The sequence below is a fragment of the Erythrolamprus reginae genome, chromosome 2 (genome assembly GCF_031021105.1).
Source record: "Erythrolamprus reginae isolate rEryReg1 chromosome 2, rEryReg1.hap1, whole genome shotgun sequence".
Classification (NCBI taxonomy): Eukaryota; Metazoa; Chordata; class Lepidosauria; order Squamata; family Dipsadidae; genus Erythrolamprus; species Erythrolamprus reginae.
The window spans coordinates 329,783,238-329,799,556 of record NC_091951.1 but is presented as its reverse complement, the minus strand read 5'-3'; the positions used below and the strand labels follow the sequence as shown (position 1 = coordinate 329,799,556).

At 43.2% G+C, this 16,319-nt stretch overlaps 1 protein-coding gene across 1 annotated transcript in view; it reads right to left on the bottom strand.

Moving 5' to 3' along the window:
* Positions 1 to 1,900: 1,900 nt before the first annotated feature.
* Positions 1,901 to 16,319, bottom strand: part of TTC33 (tetratricopeptide repeat domain 33) — a 64,425-nt gene continuing 50,006 nt past the window's right edge. The window contains exon 5 of the mRNA XM_070743408.1: positions 1,901 to 3,412. Coding sequence (XP_070599509.1) covers positions 3,068 to 3,412 — 345 coding nt within the window. The 3' untranslated portion in view covers positions 1,901 to 3,067. The remainder of the gene's footprint in view (positions 3,413 to 16,319) is intronic.

Sequence of the window (16,319 nt, the reverse complement as noted above, 5' to 3'; positions counted from 1 at the left end):
GGGGGGGATTACAAGGTATCCTGTTGCAGCGCCTCCACCAGTGAAAAGCCACTCGTCTTCGGGGCTATTGGTGCACCCTCCAAGGCTGTTGCGGATATGCGTATGCCCGTTAGTGTTAAATTTGGCTGCTACACATGCGCAGCAAGTGAAATCTTGTGTACGGATGCACGCATGAGCGAAATTTTGGCAATTTCAGATCGTGCAGAATGCAGCTGCGAGAGCAGTCATGGGCTTACCCAGGTATGCCCATGTTTCACCATCACTCCGCAGTCTGCATTGGCTGCCGATCAGTTTCCGGTCACAATTCAAAGTGTTGGTTATGACCTTTAAAGCCCTTCATGGCATCGGACCAGAATATCTCCGAGACCGCCTTCTGCCGCACGAATCCCAGCGACCGATTAGGTCCCACAGAGTGGGCCTCCTCCGGGTCCCGTCAACTAAACAATTTCGGTTGCGGGCCCCAGGGGGAGAGCCTTCTCTGTGGCGGCACCGACTCTCTGGAACCAACTCCCCCCGGAGATCAGAATTGCCCCTACTCTTCCTGCCTTCCGTAAGCTCCTCAAAACCCACCTTTGCCGTCAGGCATGGGGAAACTAAACATCTCCCCCTGGGCACGTTGAATTTATACATGGTATGCTTGTGTGTGTGTATGTTAGTATAGGGTTTTTTTAAATTTATAAACATTTTAATTAATTGGATTATGTATTGGATTGTTTTTCACTTGTTGTGAGCCGCCCCGAGTCTTCGGAGAGGGGCGGCATACAAATCCAAATAATAAATAAATAAATAAATAAATTTTCACCAATATTTTTGCTTCCGCGCATGCGCAGAAGCAAAAAAAAAACCAGTGAAAATCACCAAAATCTCACTCATACGAGCATCCTCACACAAAAGTTTGGTTACTGCGCATGCACAGAAGCTAAATCTTGCGTGTGTGCACATATGCATGCACCAGGACAGAGCACCTGACCATACCGGCTGCTGCCCATCCCTGCCCCCCACACTTTTCCCCACGGTCATGTAATTGCAATTCAGGAACTTAGTGACCAGTTTGCAATTATGATGTCACCGTATCCCTAGATCACATGATCACCGTTTATGAACTTAACTGATGGTTTCCACCAACGAAGTCAATGGGGTAGCTGGCAGAAGGCTGCAAATGCTGATCACACATTATGCTACAACTGCAACTGACAGCAGCAACTGGACAGCTGAAACTGCCATCGTAAATTGCCATGGTCACTTGATATCACACTCTAGGGTGTAGCTTAGTGACGATTATTATCACCAATTATCACCACCAAACAAGGAAAACCTGGACCTTAAACGTCATGAAAACAACCCCTTCTTAGAAGTCCGTCCATAGCGGGCACTAAAGCATAAAGGCCACCTTATGTATTTTCTTCCAAGTGCATGAATACCTAGTACAGTGATACCTCTACTTACGAACTTAATTCATTCCGTGACTAGGTTCTCAAGTAGAAAGGTTTGGAACAAGCAGCAATTCTTCCCATAGGAATCAATGTAAAAGTAAATAATGTGTGTGATTGGGGAAACCACAGGGAGGACGGAGGCCCTGTTTCCTCCAAAGAGGTTCCTAGAGAGGCCCCACGGAGGCTTCTCCCCGCCTTTTCCAGCCCTGTTTCCTCCCAGGAAATTCCTAGAGAGGCCCATGGAGGTTTCTCCCTGCCTTTTCCGGTTACAGTTTCAGAGGCTTGGGTTTGTAAGTGGAAAATGGTTCTTGAGAACAGGCAAAAAAAAAATCTTGAACACCCGGTTCTTATCTAGAAAAGTTTGTAAGTAGAGGTGTTTTTAGGTAGAGGTACCACTGTATTTTAAAATTGGATTTGGAAAACAACAACAAGGAGAGTATCTTTCATTCAAAGCAGCATCCGAGAACTACATTTGAGAGCCGCTGTATTAAGATAACAGAATGACCTTGACTCAAAAGACTAGAGACTGAAACATTTTTAGCACATTCCGTACCACAACTGTACAAGCATGTGAAGATTTTGTTTCATCCTCTGCTTTGCTTTATCACAGCAATAACAGATGTTAGTGAATTGCTAGCAAGCTTACAAAGCCATTCCGGTTTTCTAACTTTTTTCGCAGTACATAAACATGTGCAGACCCAACACTTCCATTTCCTATTTCAAAGCCACTATTGCCAGACACACACTGTTCTGTTTTCTTTCTATATTGAACGTCAGGTTTCTACAATCACCCTCCCCTTTTAACGACCCCATAATTCCTTGTTGGGGGGGGGAGTCTGGGCAACTGAATGGAGCTGAATGTTTCCTGGCCTGATGCTCTTCCTGTCGCCAATGTGGAGTTTTATTCAGCAGATATACAGTAGTACCTCTAGATACGAGTTTAATTCGTTCCAGAAGGGAGCTTGTATGTCGAACAACTCGTATCTGGAACAAATGGCTTTAGACTTCGTTTTTCCCCTCCAAGATAACCAGAAGCAAGGATTCTTGTGCCACCTAGTGGACGCTCGGCTCGTATCCCGAATTTGAGCTCGGGTCTCGAAAAGAAATTTATCTCCCCTCGTGGCTCGTATCTTGGAATACTCGCATGTGGAGCAGCTCATATCTAGAGGTACTACTGTATTCTCTGTGTGCCCAGAGAGAGAAATATCTGCCTCTACCTGGGATCTAACTCACAGCCTCCTGATTGTGAGATGCCACCGCACTCCTCATTTGGTGTACATCATCTTTCACGAACCACAGCTACTGTCCCTATGATCCGTGCTATCGGTGGATTGTGGGACCTGTAGGCTGTTTGCACTAGGAAGGCACCACATTTGCAAAGGTGTTGTCCAAAGCAGCATTCAATCTGGGAACAGGCAGCAGCAATGACATTACTGATAGAAGTTCGGTTTTCCAAATTCTTCCTCCTCTGGTCCTACAGGACACATTGCCCCTGGGCCTCTGGGAGTTTAATTTGATGGAATGGGGACCTCCACTGCACAGACAGGGCTCCAACAGGAGGGAAAGCAAGTAAAACAGCAACAGCAACAGCCGCTCCACAAATTTATGGCTGTTTCGGGAAGGAACTATGTGGATTATCGTGCTTTGATGAACACAGCACCGTCGGGGACCGTTGCACGCTCCTTTTGTTCGGTTACAGTCTCTACGGTCCCCGAAGCGGATACAATCACTGCACTTTTAGAGGCCGAAGCGTTTTTTTCTTTCTCCGCAATGGCAGCACACACAGCCAAGATCTCATTGCTTTCAAAATCGTAATCTGGGATTGGCGCCTCCAAAGTTATTGTCTCAGCCCCCTGATGTGTCTCAGTTTTGGTTGCTTTTTTCTGTTGCTGTAATTTTCTGGCCCAGGAAAGATCTTCGTTCCACAATTCGGAGCTGAGTGGATAGATGTGCAAGGCAACCTGGAAACTTCGAATAGCCTGAAAAAACAAACGGGAAAACGCAGCCATTAGCATCTGCCAACCCATCAATACTTTCATCCCTAGTATAGTGAATATAATACAATAGAATAGAATTTTATTGGCCAAGTGTGATTGGGGACACAAGGAATTTGTCTTGGTGCATATGCTCTCAGCGTACCTAAAATAAAATATACATTTGTCAAGAATCATGTGGTACGACACTTAATGATTGTCATAGGGGTCAAATAAGCAATAAAGAAGCAATATTAATAAAAATCTTAGGATATAAGCAACAAGTTACAGTAAAACAGTCAACATGGGAGGAAATGGGTGATAGGAATGATGTAAAAAACCAGTAGAATAGAAGTGCAGATTTAGTAGAAAGTCTGACAGTGTTGAGGGAATTATTTGTTTAGTAGAGTGATGGCGTTCGGAAAAAAACTGTTCTTGTGTCTAGTTGTCTTGGTTTGCAGTGCTCTGTAGCGACGTATTGAGGGTAGGAGTTGAAACAGTTTGGGTCCAGGATGTGAGGGGTCAGTAAATATTTTCCCCGCCCTCTTTTTGACTCGTGCAGTATACAGGTCTTCAATGGAAGGCAGGTTGGCAGCAATTGCTTTTTCTGCAGTTCTGATTGTCCTCTGAAGTGTGTGTCGGCCCTGTTGGGTTGCAGCACCAAACCAGACAGTTATAGAGGTGCAGATGACAGACTCAATGATTCCTCTGTAGAACTGTATCAGCAGCTCTTTGGGCAGTTTGAGCTTCCTGAGCTGGCGCAGAAAGAACATTCTTTGTTGTGCTTTTTTGATGATGCTTTTGATGTTAGGTGACCATTTTAGGTCTTGAGATATGATAGAACCTAGAAATTTGAAGGTCTCTACTGTTGATACTGTTGTGTAGTATTGTGAGAGGTGGAAGGGTGGAAGGGTTTCTCCTAAAGTCTACCACCATTTCTACGGTTTTGAGTGTGTTCAGTTCTAGATTGTAGAGCAAGGGATTGGACTAGATGACCTCAAAGGTCCCTTCCAACTCTATCAATTACTCTGTCAACAACTTCCATGATGCCTCTGTCCAACACTTAATGTTATCATTAAGTGATGTCTTGCAACCTCTCCCCCAAAACATTGAATTACAGATTCAACTGTTTATCTTGTTTGTTACCTGCATAAATGTACAAGCAGACCATAGCAAGGATTTGAAATAATTCCACTTAATTCTTTGCGGTCCAGCACCCATCAACAGCTGTTAGGTCAATAGACTGCTTAGATTATGAATAAAATGAAAATAATTCAGTCTTACAAAATGCAAAAGGACTATTTTGATTTTTAAAAAAAAAATGAGGTCCCCAAGGCATACATTTATCACTGTATAATTATGTAGTATGAATACTACTTACTTTTATGAATGTGAATTACTAAGCTCTTTTATTTTAATAATATATATGGATGTTTGACCTAGCAAATTATCTTTTTATTCAAACAAAACTAATAAGTTTTCTTCGAATAAAAAGATAATTTGCTAGGTCAAACATAGACTTCAAGCAATCACGAAACATAAAATTAAATCCTGAACTATGTAATTAAACCATGGTAGCTGAAGGCACTTAATTCTAAATCCTTCAAGAGTCAGGAAAGCTTCCAGATTTCAAATTTCAGAAAAATAACATTTCAGGTTTTTGAGAGAATGCTGTCCATTAAGAAGCAATGAAGGGATATTCTGATTTTTATCTACTGTGGCACCGACACACCAAAACTCTAGGATTACAATTTATTTTATTTATTTATTTATTAGATTTGTATGCTGCCCCTCTCCGAAGACTCGGGGCAGCTAACAACAATAAAGAAGACAATGTAAACAAATCTAATATTAAAAATAATCTAAAAAAACCCGAATTTAAAAAACCAATCATACATACAAACATACCATATATAAATTCTATAAGCCTAGGGGGAAGGGAAAATTTCAATTCCCCCATGCCTGACGACAGGGGTGGGTTTTAAGGAGCTTGCGAAAGGCAAGGAGGGTGGGGGCAACTCTGATATCGGGGGGAAGTTGGTTCCAGAGAGCTGGGGCCACCACAGAGAAGGCTCTTCCCCTGGGTCCCGCCAGACAACATTGTTTAGTCCAGTGTTTTTCAACCAGTGTGCCGTGGCACATTAGTGTGCCGTGAGACATGGTCAGGTGTGCCACGAAGCTCAGAGAGAGAAAGAAAACAGAGAGAAAGAGAGAGAGAGAGAGAAAGAAAGCAAGAAAGAAAACAAGAGAGAAAGAAAGCAAGAAAGAGAGAGAAAGAAAGAAAGAGAAAGAGAGAAAGAGAGAAAGAGAGAGAAAAAGAAAGAGAGAAAGAGAAAGAAAGAAAGAGAGAGCAAGAGAACAAGAGAACAAGAGAGAGAGCAAAAGAGAGAGAGAGAGAGAGAGGAAGGGATGGTGGGAGAGAGAAAGACATAGAGGGAGGGAGAAAGAGAGCAAAAAAGAGAGGAAGGAAGAGAGAAAGAAAGAGGGATGGAGAGAGAAAAAAGAAGAAGGGAGAGAAAGAGGGAGAGAGAGAGAAATAGAGCGAAAGGGAGGAAGAGAGAGAATTTTTTTTTGTCCAAACTTGTTTTACCCCACCCCCACCCCCACCCCCAATGTGCCCCGGGGTTTTGTAAATGTAAAAAATGTGCCATGGCTCAAAAAAGGTTGAAAATCACTGGTTTAGTCGACAGGACCCGGAGAAGGCCAACTCTGTGGGACCTAACTGGTCGCTGGGATTCGTGCGGCAGAAGGCGGTCCCGGAGATATTCTGGTCCGATGCCATGAAGGGCTTTATAGGTCATAACCAACACTTTGAATTGTGACTGGAAACTGATCGGCAACCAATGCAGACTGCGGAGTGTTGGTATAACATGGGCATATTTAGGAAAGCCCATGATAGCTCTCCCAGCTGCATTCTGCATGATCTGAAGTTTCCGAACACTTTTCAAAGGTATATTTTTGAGTTATTTTTTGCTTCTTGTAGTTAGTCATAAAGTCATGTCCAACACATCGTGATCCCATGGACAATGTTCCTTCAGGCTTTCTTCTCCTCTATCATCTCCTGGAGTCCATTTAATCTCATGCCGACTGCTTCAGTGATTCCATCCAGCCACCTCATTCTCTGTCGTCTCCTTCTTCTTTGGCCCTCAAGGCTTCCCAGCATTAGGCTCTTCTCCAGTGAGTCAAGTTCCTTCTCATTAGGTGGCCAAAGTACTTGAGGTTGTTGGTTTTTTTGCTACATTACATACATTAAAATATTACCTATATATGATGGGACAAAGAAATCCATTAACTACACTGAATTTAAATGCAAACAGAAGGAACCTCAAATTACAGTTTTGCCTCAACTACCATGTTTCCCTGAAAATAAGACAATGTCTTATATTAATTTTTGCTCCCAACGTTATGCTACATCTTATTTTCGGGGGGGGGGTGCCTTATATTCCGATCCTTCCCCTTTAATTCTTGGAGCGTTGGTACGCTCCACTTGAAGAGCCTTACTGCCCCCCGCTGCCGGCAATTTTGCTGCCGCCGATTTCGCCGCTGCCGGGCCCCTCAGCTGTTTGGCGGCCCACGTGTCTTCTGTTGGCCGCCACGCCGGCAGGAGGTGCAATCTGGGCAGCGGCGGCCAAGGCTCAGTCCCCTCGCCGGACCCGTCTTTTTTCGGCGCCAGCGCCGCTTGGGGAGGAGCCCTGGTGGCCATGGGCGTGCCTCCGGATCCGGAGGCAGAAGACAGCCCGACAGATGGGCGGCTACCCGCCTGCAGCAGCAAAGGGGGCCGACGGTTTGGGCTGGTCAGCATTGGGAGCTGCTCCTCCGATGCCACCGATTTCGCTACTGCCGATGCCACTGATTTCGCTTGCTGCCGATTTCGCTGCCGCCGGGCCTCTCAGCTGTCTGGCGGCCCACATGTCTTCTGTCGGTTGCGGCGGTGGGCTGAGCCTTGGCCGCTGCTGCCCAGATTGCACCTCCTGCCCCCAGAAGACACAGTGGTAAGATCAGCTCAATTTTGGGGTTAAGTAAACCAAGCGTGGAGGAGGGAGGGGGGAGGAAGAAAGGAAGCATATTACGGTACTGTATGTTTTTCCACCACTACGCCTTATTTTTTGGGGGTGCCTTATATTAACAAATTGTGCAAAACCTCTGACATGCCTTACTTTCGGGGTACGTCTTATTTTCATGGAAACACGGTAACACTTTTTGGAATATATCCTCAATGAGCTGGAGAAAAAATGTACATCATTGCACTTGACAATATTTAGGAGGTGTAGAAGATTTAAGTGGATAGGGGCCATCAATGCATGAGGACAAGAAACAAGGCTTATCTTCTCTTAATCTTTTTGTGAAGAGTCTGTGTGATTGCTGATTTCGGGAGGAAAATATGCTCAACTATTTTAGGGAGTATAGCAATAGCACAGGAGTAGCATTTAGACTTATATACCCCTTCACAGTGCCTTACAGCACTCTCTAAGCGTTTTACAGAGAGTAAAATCTGGCTCCTCTTTTTACCGACCTTGGAAGGATGGAAGGCTGAGTCAACCTTGAGCCTACTGAGATTTGATCTGCTAATGATCAGTGGAAGTATCTTGCGGTACTGCACTCTAACCACTGCACCACCGAGGCTCTTAAGAGTTTCCATATGCAGTGGTACCTCTACTTAAGAACGCCTCTACTTAAGAATTTTTCTAGATAAAGAACTGGGTGTTCAAGATTTTTTTGCCTCTTCTTAAGAACCATTTTCTACTTAAGAACCCGAGCCCGGAAAATTTCCCACAAAATTCGAGAGCGGCACGAAGGCCTGGCCAGTTTCTGCCATTCCTCCTGGGGGTTTCTCTCTCTGGCGCAATGTATGGGACGCAGCCTCGCGCCGGGTGTATGGGAGGCGGGTGCTCCTGATCGCCTCAGAGTCCCTCTTTTTTTATTTAAGCCTTAAAGTTTGGATTTTTTTGATTCCCCTCACTTTCAATACTCAGATTGAGGATTCCCTTCTCCCCAAGTGCATTATTTTACATTTGGAAACATGGAAACTGCAGATTATTTTATTTTATTTTATTTTAATTTTATTAATAGAGTTGAAAGGGACCCGTTAGGTCATCGAGTCCAACCCCCTGCCTGAGCAGGAAACCCTACAGCACCCCAGCCAAATGGAAGTCCAATCTCCTCTTGAAGGTGTCCAGAGTTGGGGAGTTCACCACCTCCCCTGGCAGGCAGTTCCATTGGTTGATCGCTCTGACCGTCAGGAAGATTAATGTTTCCAAATGTAAATAATGCACTTGGGGAAAAGGAATCCTCAATCTGAGTATTGTATTGGCAGTTCTGTGTTAGCAAAAACTTCAGAAGAAAAGGATTTAGGGATAGTGATTTCTGACGGTCTCAAAATGGGTGAACAGTGCAGTCAGGTGGTAGGGAAAGCAAGTAGGATGCTTGGCTGCATAGCTAGAGGTATAACAAGCAGGAAGAGGGAGATTGTGATCCCGCTATATAGAGTGCTGGTGAGACCACATTTGGAATATTGTGTTCCGTTCTGGATACCTCACCTACAAAAAAGATATTGACAAAATTGAACGGGTCCAAAGACGGGCTACAAGAATGGTGGAAGGTCTTAAGCATAAAGGTATCAGGAAAAACTTAATGAACTCAATCTGTATAGTCTGGAGGACAGAAGGAAAAGGGGGGGACATCATCGAAACATTTAAATATGTTAAAGGGTTAAATAAGGTCCAGGAGGGAAGTGTTTTTAATAGGAAAGTGAACACAAGAACAAGGGGACACAATCTGAAGTTAGTTGGGGGAAAGATCAAAAGCAACATGAGAAAATATTATTTTACTGAAAGAGTAGTAGATCCTTGGAACAAACTTCCAGCAGACGTGGTTGGTAAATCCACAGTAACTGAATTTAAACATGCCTGGGATAAACATATATCCATCCTAAGATAAAATACAGAAAATAGTATAAGGGCAGACTAGATGGATCATGAGGTCTTTTTCTGCCATCAGTCTTCTATGTTTCTATGTTTCTTCCTTCAGCAGCGACTGTCCTCCTCCTCTTCCTCCTCCTCCTCCCACCCAAATTCCAAGCTTTTATTTCTTTCCTAATGGGTTTGCACGCATTATTTGCTTTTACATTGATTCCTATGGGAAAAATTGTGTCTATTTACAAACTTTTCTACTTAAGAACCTGGTCACGGAATGAATTAAGTTCTTAAGTAGAGGTACCACTGTATGTCCAGTGTCACAATGGCAGGGATACACTACAGTTCAATTTTGGCAGCTGGAGTCAGAAACAGTTCCTGAGAGCAGAAAAATAATTAGGAGGATTCCACGCAGTCTTGAAAATGCTTGTAGTCTACCTCTTCATGACCAGAAGATGTTTATACTTCCGGAAGTATTTCACAATGTATGTTGCTGCTATATTGGCAAAAACTGATCAGAAGAACCACAAGAATTGCTGGAAATGAGGTGAGGTGCTACTTCTTGTTGTGGTTCAGCCTGGGACCCCTCCGGGAATGGCTGATTTGCTGTCGGCTTCCAGCTCAGAGGGAGAGGCTGAGGACCAGGAGGTGCAGACTGACGAGGAAGCGGAATCCCAGGCTGAAGAAGAAGGACAGCCAGAGTTCCACCAGGGGGAGCTCTCCCCAGCAAGCAGCCTGGATTCCCTGGGGGAAGATGCTCATGACATCATAGATATGCGACAAAGGAGAGCTAATCAGAGACGAACTCAATTGGCTAGGTATTTCCAGCATTAGAGGTCACAGCTGGGTTTGGGTGTGGTGCTTGGGAAAGGATAAAAGGCGGCCCCACCCTTCCTGGCTTGTGGAGTTTTATCTTGGAGATTCGTGAGACCTGTATGTGAACTTTGGTGGCTACAATCCTGGTTTGTGCCTTGGACTATTGAAACCTTGGGGGGGGGGGGGGTGCCAGCAAGAAGCTTGTAAAATTGACTGGACATCAGGACCCTGTTGTAACGTATTGTAACCTGTCTGCTGTGAAGACAGGTTTTCCTTTGTGCTTATTTTTTCCTGCTATAAAATACTTTTGGATTTTACCAGAGTGTCTGGCTGTTTTTTCAGTGGGTGTGGAGGTCTGGGAAAACCCAGACAGAACACTTCTGTGAGATGATTTCTTTCAAACTGATGCACGTCATTTTGACCACAGTCAAAATTGTGGAAGTGTTAGGTAACCGGATTAGGGAAGGTCATTCTTTAGAACTGCCTAATTATTAGTAGCTGTAGAAACGGGAAATTATTTCTAGCTTGTCCAGAAATGATTGAACAGAAGCTTGGATATTTTTATTTTCAGTATCAGGAATGATTATCGCCATAAATGGGAGAGGTCTAATAAACAGTTCAAGCCTGATATATGTACAGAACATGCAGAAAATAGGTCTCCGTGTAAACTGGAAGTCATGCTAGAAGAAAATAAAAGCTGAATATACTATACACCAAAGATCTTCAAAGTTGGCAACTTTAAGACTTGTGGACTTCAACTCCCAGAATTGTACAGCCAACTGGCTGAAGAATTATGGGAGTTGAAGTCCACAAGTCTTAAAGTTGCCAAGTTTGGGGACCCTGCAATACAGTGTTCCCTTGATTTTCGCAGGGGATGCGTTCCGAGACCGCCTGCAAAAGTCGAATTTCCGCGAAGTAGAGATGCGGAAGTAAAAACACAATTTTTGGCTATGGACAGTATCACAAGCCATCCCTTAACACTTTAAACCCCTAAATTACCATTTCCCATTCTCTTAACAACCATTTACTCACCATTATTACTGGCACTCACCATTGAATAAGACACTTAGTGATCCTAATATTTATAAACATATTTATTTATTAACAATAATAATTATTATTTTGTTATTTATTTGCAAAAATTATTAGTTTGGGAATGACGTATGATGTAATCGTGCGGGGAAAAACGTGGTATAGAAAAAAACCCGCGAAGTATTTTTTTTAATTAATGTTTTTTTAAAAACCGTGGTATAGGCTATTCGCAAAGTTCGAACCCGCGAAAATCGAGGGAACACTGTACACTAACAATGATAGCCCAAAGTTCTATCAATTTTGTCTCCATGTTTCTGTGGGTTTTCATGAGCAAAGTTATAGCTTATGAGAAAGTACACTTATGAAACATACTCAATTAACTGAGGCCATCCCATAGTGCAATGGGAAAAATAGTTTTCGTGCACCCAGCTTGGCTCAGGTATTGATTCATGGATTACCAAAATCTTTCTTTAAAAAGAATATTGTGTTGTAAGCACTTGGCGTGGCATTTTCTTTTTTTTTATAAATATAATTCTTATTGAGATTTTCTTTACAGTGTGGGAAGAAAAGGATTTTTAATGTTTCTCCTTCTACAACCTATGTGTTTATGAAAAATCTTTATCTTAGTCTCACTCATTGATTTTTGGAAAAAAAAATTGCATAAAAGTTTTTTTTATTTTTATCCACAACAACAAACGTACATAACATTACATGTATCTTCAACACTAATCAATATACATATACAGTGGTATCTCATCATACGTACTTAATTGGTTCCAGGAGGAGGTTTGTAAGGTGAAAAGTTTGTAAGATGAAACAATGTTTCCCATAGGAATCAATGTAAAAGCACATAATGCGTGCAAATCCTTCAGGAAAATCCCAAACTTTAGAAGGGAGGTGAACAGAGGGCAGGGAGGAGCAGCTAAAGGGGGCGGGTGGAAGAAGCAAGGCTAGGCTAAAGGGTGAGTGGGAAGGAAGAAAGGCAAGGGGGGCGCCCCTCCCTTTTCTTTCTTCAAAAGACACCGTTTCAGTTCCTTTGCAAGCACGTTGTTCTCTGCAAAAAATTTCCTCCCCCAAGCTGCCCCTCCCTCCTCCCTTTCCTTTCTTAAAAAGACACCCTTTCAGTTCCTTTGCAAGCACGTTGTTCTCTGCAAAATGTTTCCTACTCCAAGCAGCCCCTCCCTTTTCTTTCTTCAATAAAAGGGGGGGGGGAAGAAACCCCTTCATCCCAGCAGCAGCTGCTTGGGTTCGCAAGGTGAAAATAGTTCGGAAGAAGAGGCAAAAAAATCTTAAACACTGGGTTTGTATCTTGAAAAGTTCGTTAGAAGAGGCGTTTGTAAGATGAGGTACCACTGTGTTATACTTAACAACAACAATGCAATAACCTACATTACATTCCAATTTTATTTTTTATTATTCAATCTATCTCAATCATCCATCTCTCCACTCCTCTCTTTCTATCTCAGGTGGCTATTCCATCTCCTATACCTACTTTCTTACACCTTCTCTCCCCCTTTCCTACTGCCATCTCCTCCTCTTTCCTCCTTCTCTAGCTCCCTTTCTCTTCTTTCTCCTTTTTCGTCTTCTCCCCTTTCCAACTAATATTTTTGGAATTTGAAGCATGCTTGACTTCCTATTATTCATCAAAAAGTTTGATAATATTTTCACAATCTGATAGAACTATGAAAATATTAATATCAGCAAGAGATTCTTGTTCAGTATCATTAAAAAACCCCACATAATTGTAGAGTACATTGTTGGCTAAACAATGACTGAACATTATCAGCAGTTATTTCTTAAACCATTTCAATTGAAAATGGATCAGCTTTTAATTCAAGCATTGAAAGTAGAATTGCATTTTGCCTGTTCCTGTTACCTTCCGTTTTCATCATTCTGCTTTTATTTATTTTTCTTTCCTTCAGCAATTTGGCAATTCTCACCATTCCCTAATATCAGGGTTATCTGATCATCAGATTCCCACTGCTCAGATACCATCAGTTGGTAAACCTTATTTAGTACATTGCAAAAGAAAGTTTGGCTAACAAAGCCTGACTGCAAGGGATATGTTATTTATCAAAATATTTCTGTCCAACAAAATCTCCCATTCTTCCTGAACAGATCACATTTTGCATAGGAATTAACATCTGCCTAATATGATGCAATAAATGTGACTTAGCTGATGCTGATATTAGCAATGAATGGACCCATAAACGTAGTCTAAACAACATGTTCTATTAGAAATCATAACATAAGTTGTTTAACTAGCTGCTTATGAACTTAAGAGGGCGTAACTCAGATTTCAGGACACGTTGCTAAACTTTTGTGAACTCACTGCTAACTATAATGTTGATTTTGAGGATGTCTCTGTATTTATTACACTATAATGCGAACACAGCACAACACAGCACACCTGTAGTTCTTCAAATATTACTAGAACTTTGGACTCCTTGTTGTGATCTACCTTCTCTGACCTAGATGGATGGTTGAGAGAGAAAAGAGGCTGGAGGTAGACCTGACTGGGCTAGTGAAGCCCTGGTAGAAATTCAGAGGTGAAGATGATTAAGGAAACAGCAGCTGAGCCTGAAGATTGCTACTAACTGTTGTGGTTAGCTCTGGCCCAGCTCCTGCCCCAAGGACTGTGGATGTGGGGGAGACATCCACATGCTGCAGGCCTGTTTTGCCCCCGGTGGAATCTGCTGATGAAGGCTCCTCTGACCAAGAAGACATGAGTGGCAGGGAGGAGGAGAGTGTGGCAGACAGCTCAGAAGGAGATCAATTATCTAGCTCCTCCTTGGATTCAGAACAAGAGTTAATGATACAGCCACACATGCGGAGAGCGATGCATAGGCAGCAACAACTGAGAGATTATTATGAAAGAAAATGAGGCCACCTGTGGTTGGGTGGGGCTGTGGTAATTAGTGAGGCTGCTATAAATAGCAGCCTGTGGGTTTGGCCATTGTGGAGGATTATCTGATCGTTGTGTTTCATGACTGCTTTGCTGACTTTGATCTTTGTGTGCTGATTTTTCCCCGCTTTGAAACTAACCCAGAGCCAAGTGTGTTTCACTTTGTGAAAGAAGGACTGTGAATTGCCTCACAGCTGCAAGCTAAGTATCACAGAACTGATAAGGGACTTGTACAAATTACCAGTTTGTTTGGAGACAAGTGCCCTTTGCTATACAAAAAGAGTGCTCTGTTTATTTGCAGTTTCGGTATCAAGAACATTGTTTTGAATTTTCAAACGTGTGTGTGTCTGAAATTGTATCTGTGCATTTTTGGGAGGATTCTACCAGAGAGCTCGACAGAACACTAACTAGACAGATTCTATGAAAAATATCCCACATATATATATGGTATATATATGGTACAGAGCTGAAGGGATTGGATACTGTAGCCTAGAGGATAATTCTCTGCCTTACAAGGCAAAGGTTGCAGGTTCAAGTCCCAGTGGGTATGGCTAGCTGATGAGGCCAAAATAAGGCCGAAATAGATCTATCCTAGTCTCCCTTAATTTTCAAATTCAGCTTAAACATGTGACATATATATATATATATATATATATATATATATATATATATATATATATATATTTATTTATTTATTTAGATTTGTATGCCGCCCCTCTCCGCAGACTATTGCTTCTCCACCTGTGGAGGTAGCAAAATCGTGCACAGTGTGCAGGTGCGCCCATGTTTCGCCGAGGTTTTTTGCTTCCGCGCATGCCGAAAAACAGGTACACCTGCAGTTCCGTGCACAATTTTGCTACTTCCACAGGTGGAGAACCAAAATCGCCCTGACCCTGCAAGCACTTATGAGCTGCGGCACCAAGTGCAATTTAGCATTCCGGCTCGTAGCCCACCACTGTAGAAGAGCCTAATATGGTTCTGACTCCTGTAGGCCTTCTGCTGGAAGGATTGCAAATCCTCCTGTCTGGATTACTGTTGAATAGCATTCAAAAGCTTCATCTGGTGCAGAATGCAACTGCAAAGTTGGAAATGGTGTTGGTTACTCAACACATGTAACACCACAACTTCATGAGTTGCATTCATGGCCAGATGCAATTCAAGGTACTGGTAGTCATCTTTAAAGTCCTTCCTAGCTTGGATTCAGTTACCTTCTCCCAGGCATTTATACCCCTTGCAATCCAGTCTGGCAGGATGGGCATGTTCCAGGTCCCATCAGCCAAGGAATGTCAGGAGAATGACTGGGAGTTGTGCCTTTTGTGCGATAGTGCCTGCCCTCTGGAACATTATCCTCTTAGAAATTAGGTTAGCCAAACTCTGTAGGCCTTATGGAAGACCTTGAAAAACCTGGTTATTTGCAGGGTCTGGGGTTCCAAGTGAGTGATCCCTGGTTTGGGGTTAACATTTAAGAATTATAATATTTAATAACAACAACAAAAGCAACAACAACAGAGTTGGAAGGGACCTTGGAGGTCTTCTAGTCCAGTGTTTCCCAACCTTTTTTGAGCCGCGGCACATTATTCATATTTTCAAAATCCTGGGGAACACTGAACGGGGGGGTGGGGGGGTGGCTAAAGAAAAGTTTTGACAAAAAAAAATCTTCCTCCATTTCGCTCTATTTCTCCCTCACTCTTTCTCTCTCTTCCTTCCTTCCCTACTTTCTCTCTCTCCATCCCTCTTTCTTTCTTCCTCTCTTTTTTGCTCTTTCTCTCTCCCTCCTTCCCTCCCTATATGTCTTTCTCTCTCCCTTGCTCTCTCTGCCTCTCTTGCTATCTCTCTTTCATTCTCTCTCTTTCTTTCTTTCTTTCTTTCTCTCTTTCTCTGTCTCTCTTTCTCTGTCTCTCTTTCTCTCTCTCTTGCTAGCTCTCTTTCTCTCTCTTTCTCTTTCTCTCTCTCTCTGCCTCTCTTGCTATGTCTCTCTTGCTCTGTCTCTCTTTCTCTCTCTTCCTTTCTTCTCTGCGGAGGCCGGCGAAGGTTTTCTTAATTTAAATGTTCCGGGTGGCAGGGGGGATGCGGAGCCCGCACGCACACACCCCCGACATTCCAAATTCTGCCTCAGCTATGAGAAGAACGCCTGCCCCGCCTGTCCTGCAGCCTTTTCGCTGACAGCCTGGGACAAAAGCGCTCCGTGAAGGGACTGCAAGAGGGGCCGGGCTGTTTACTGGATCCGTGTCCCTCTTGGCTGGTTTCG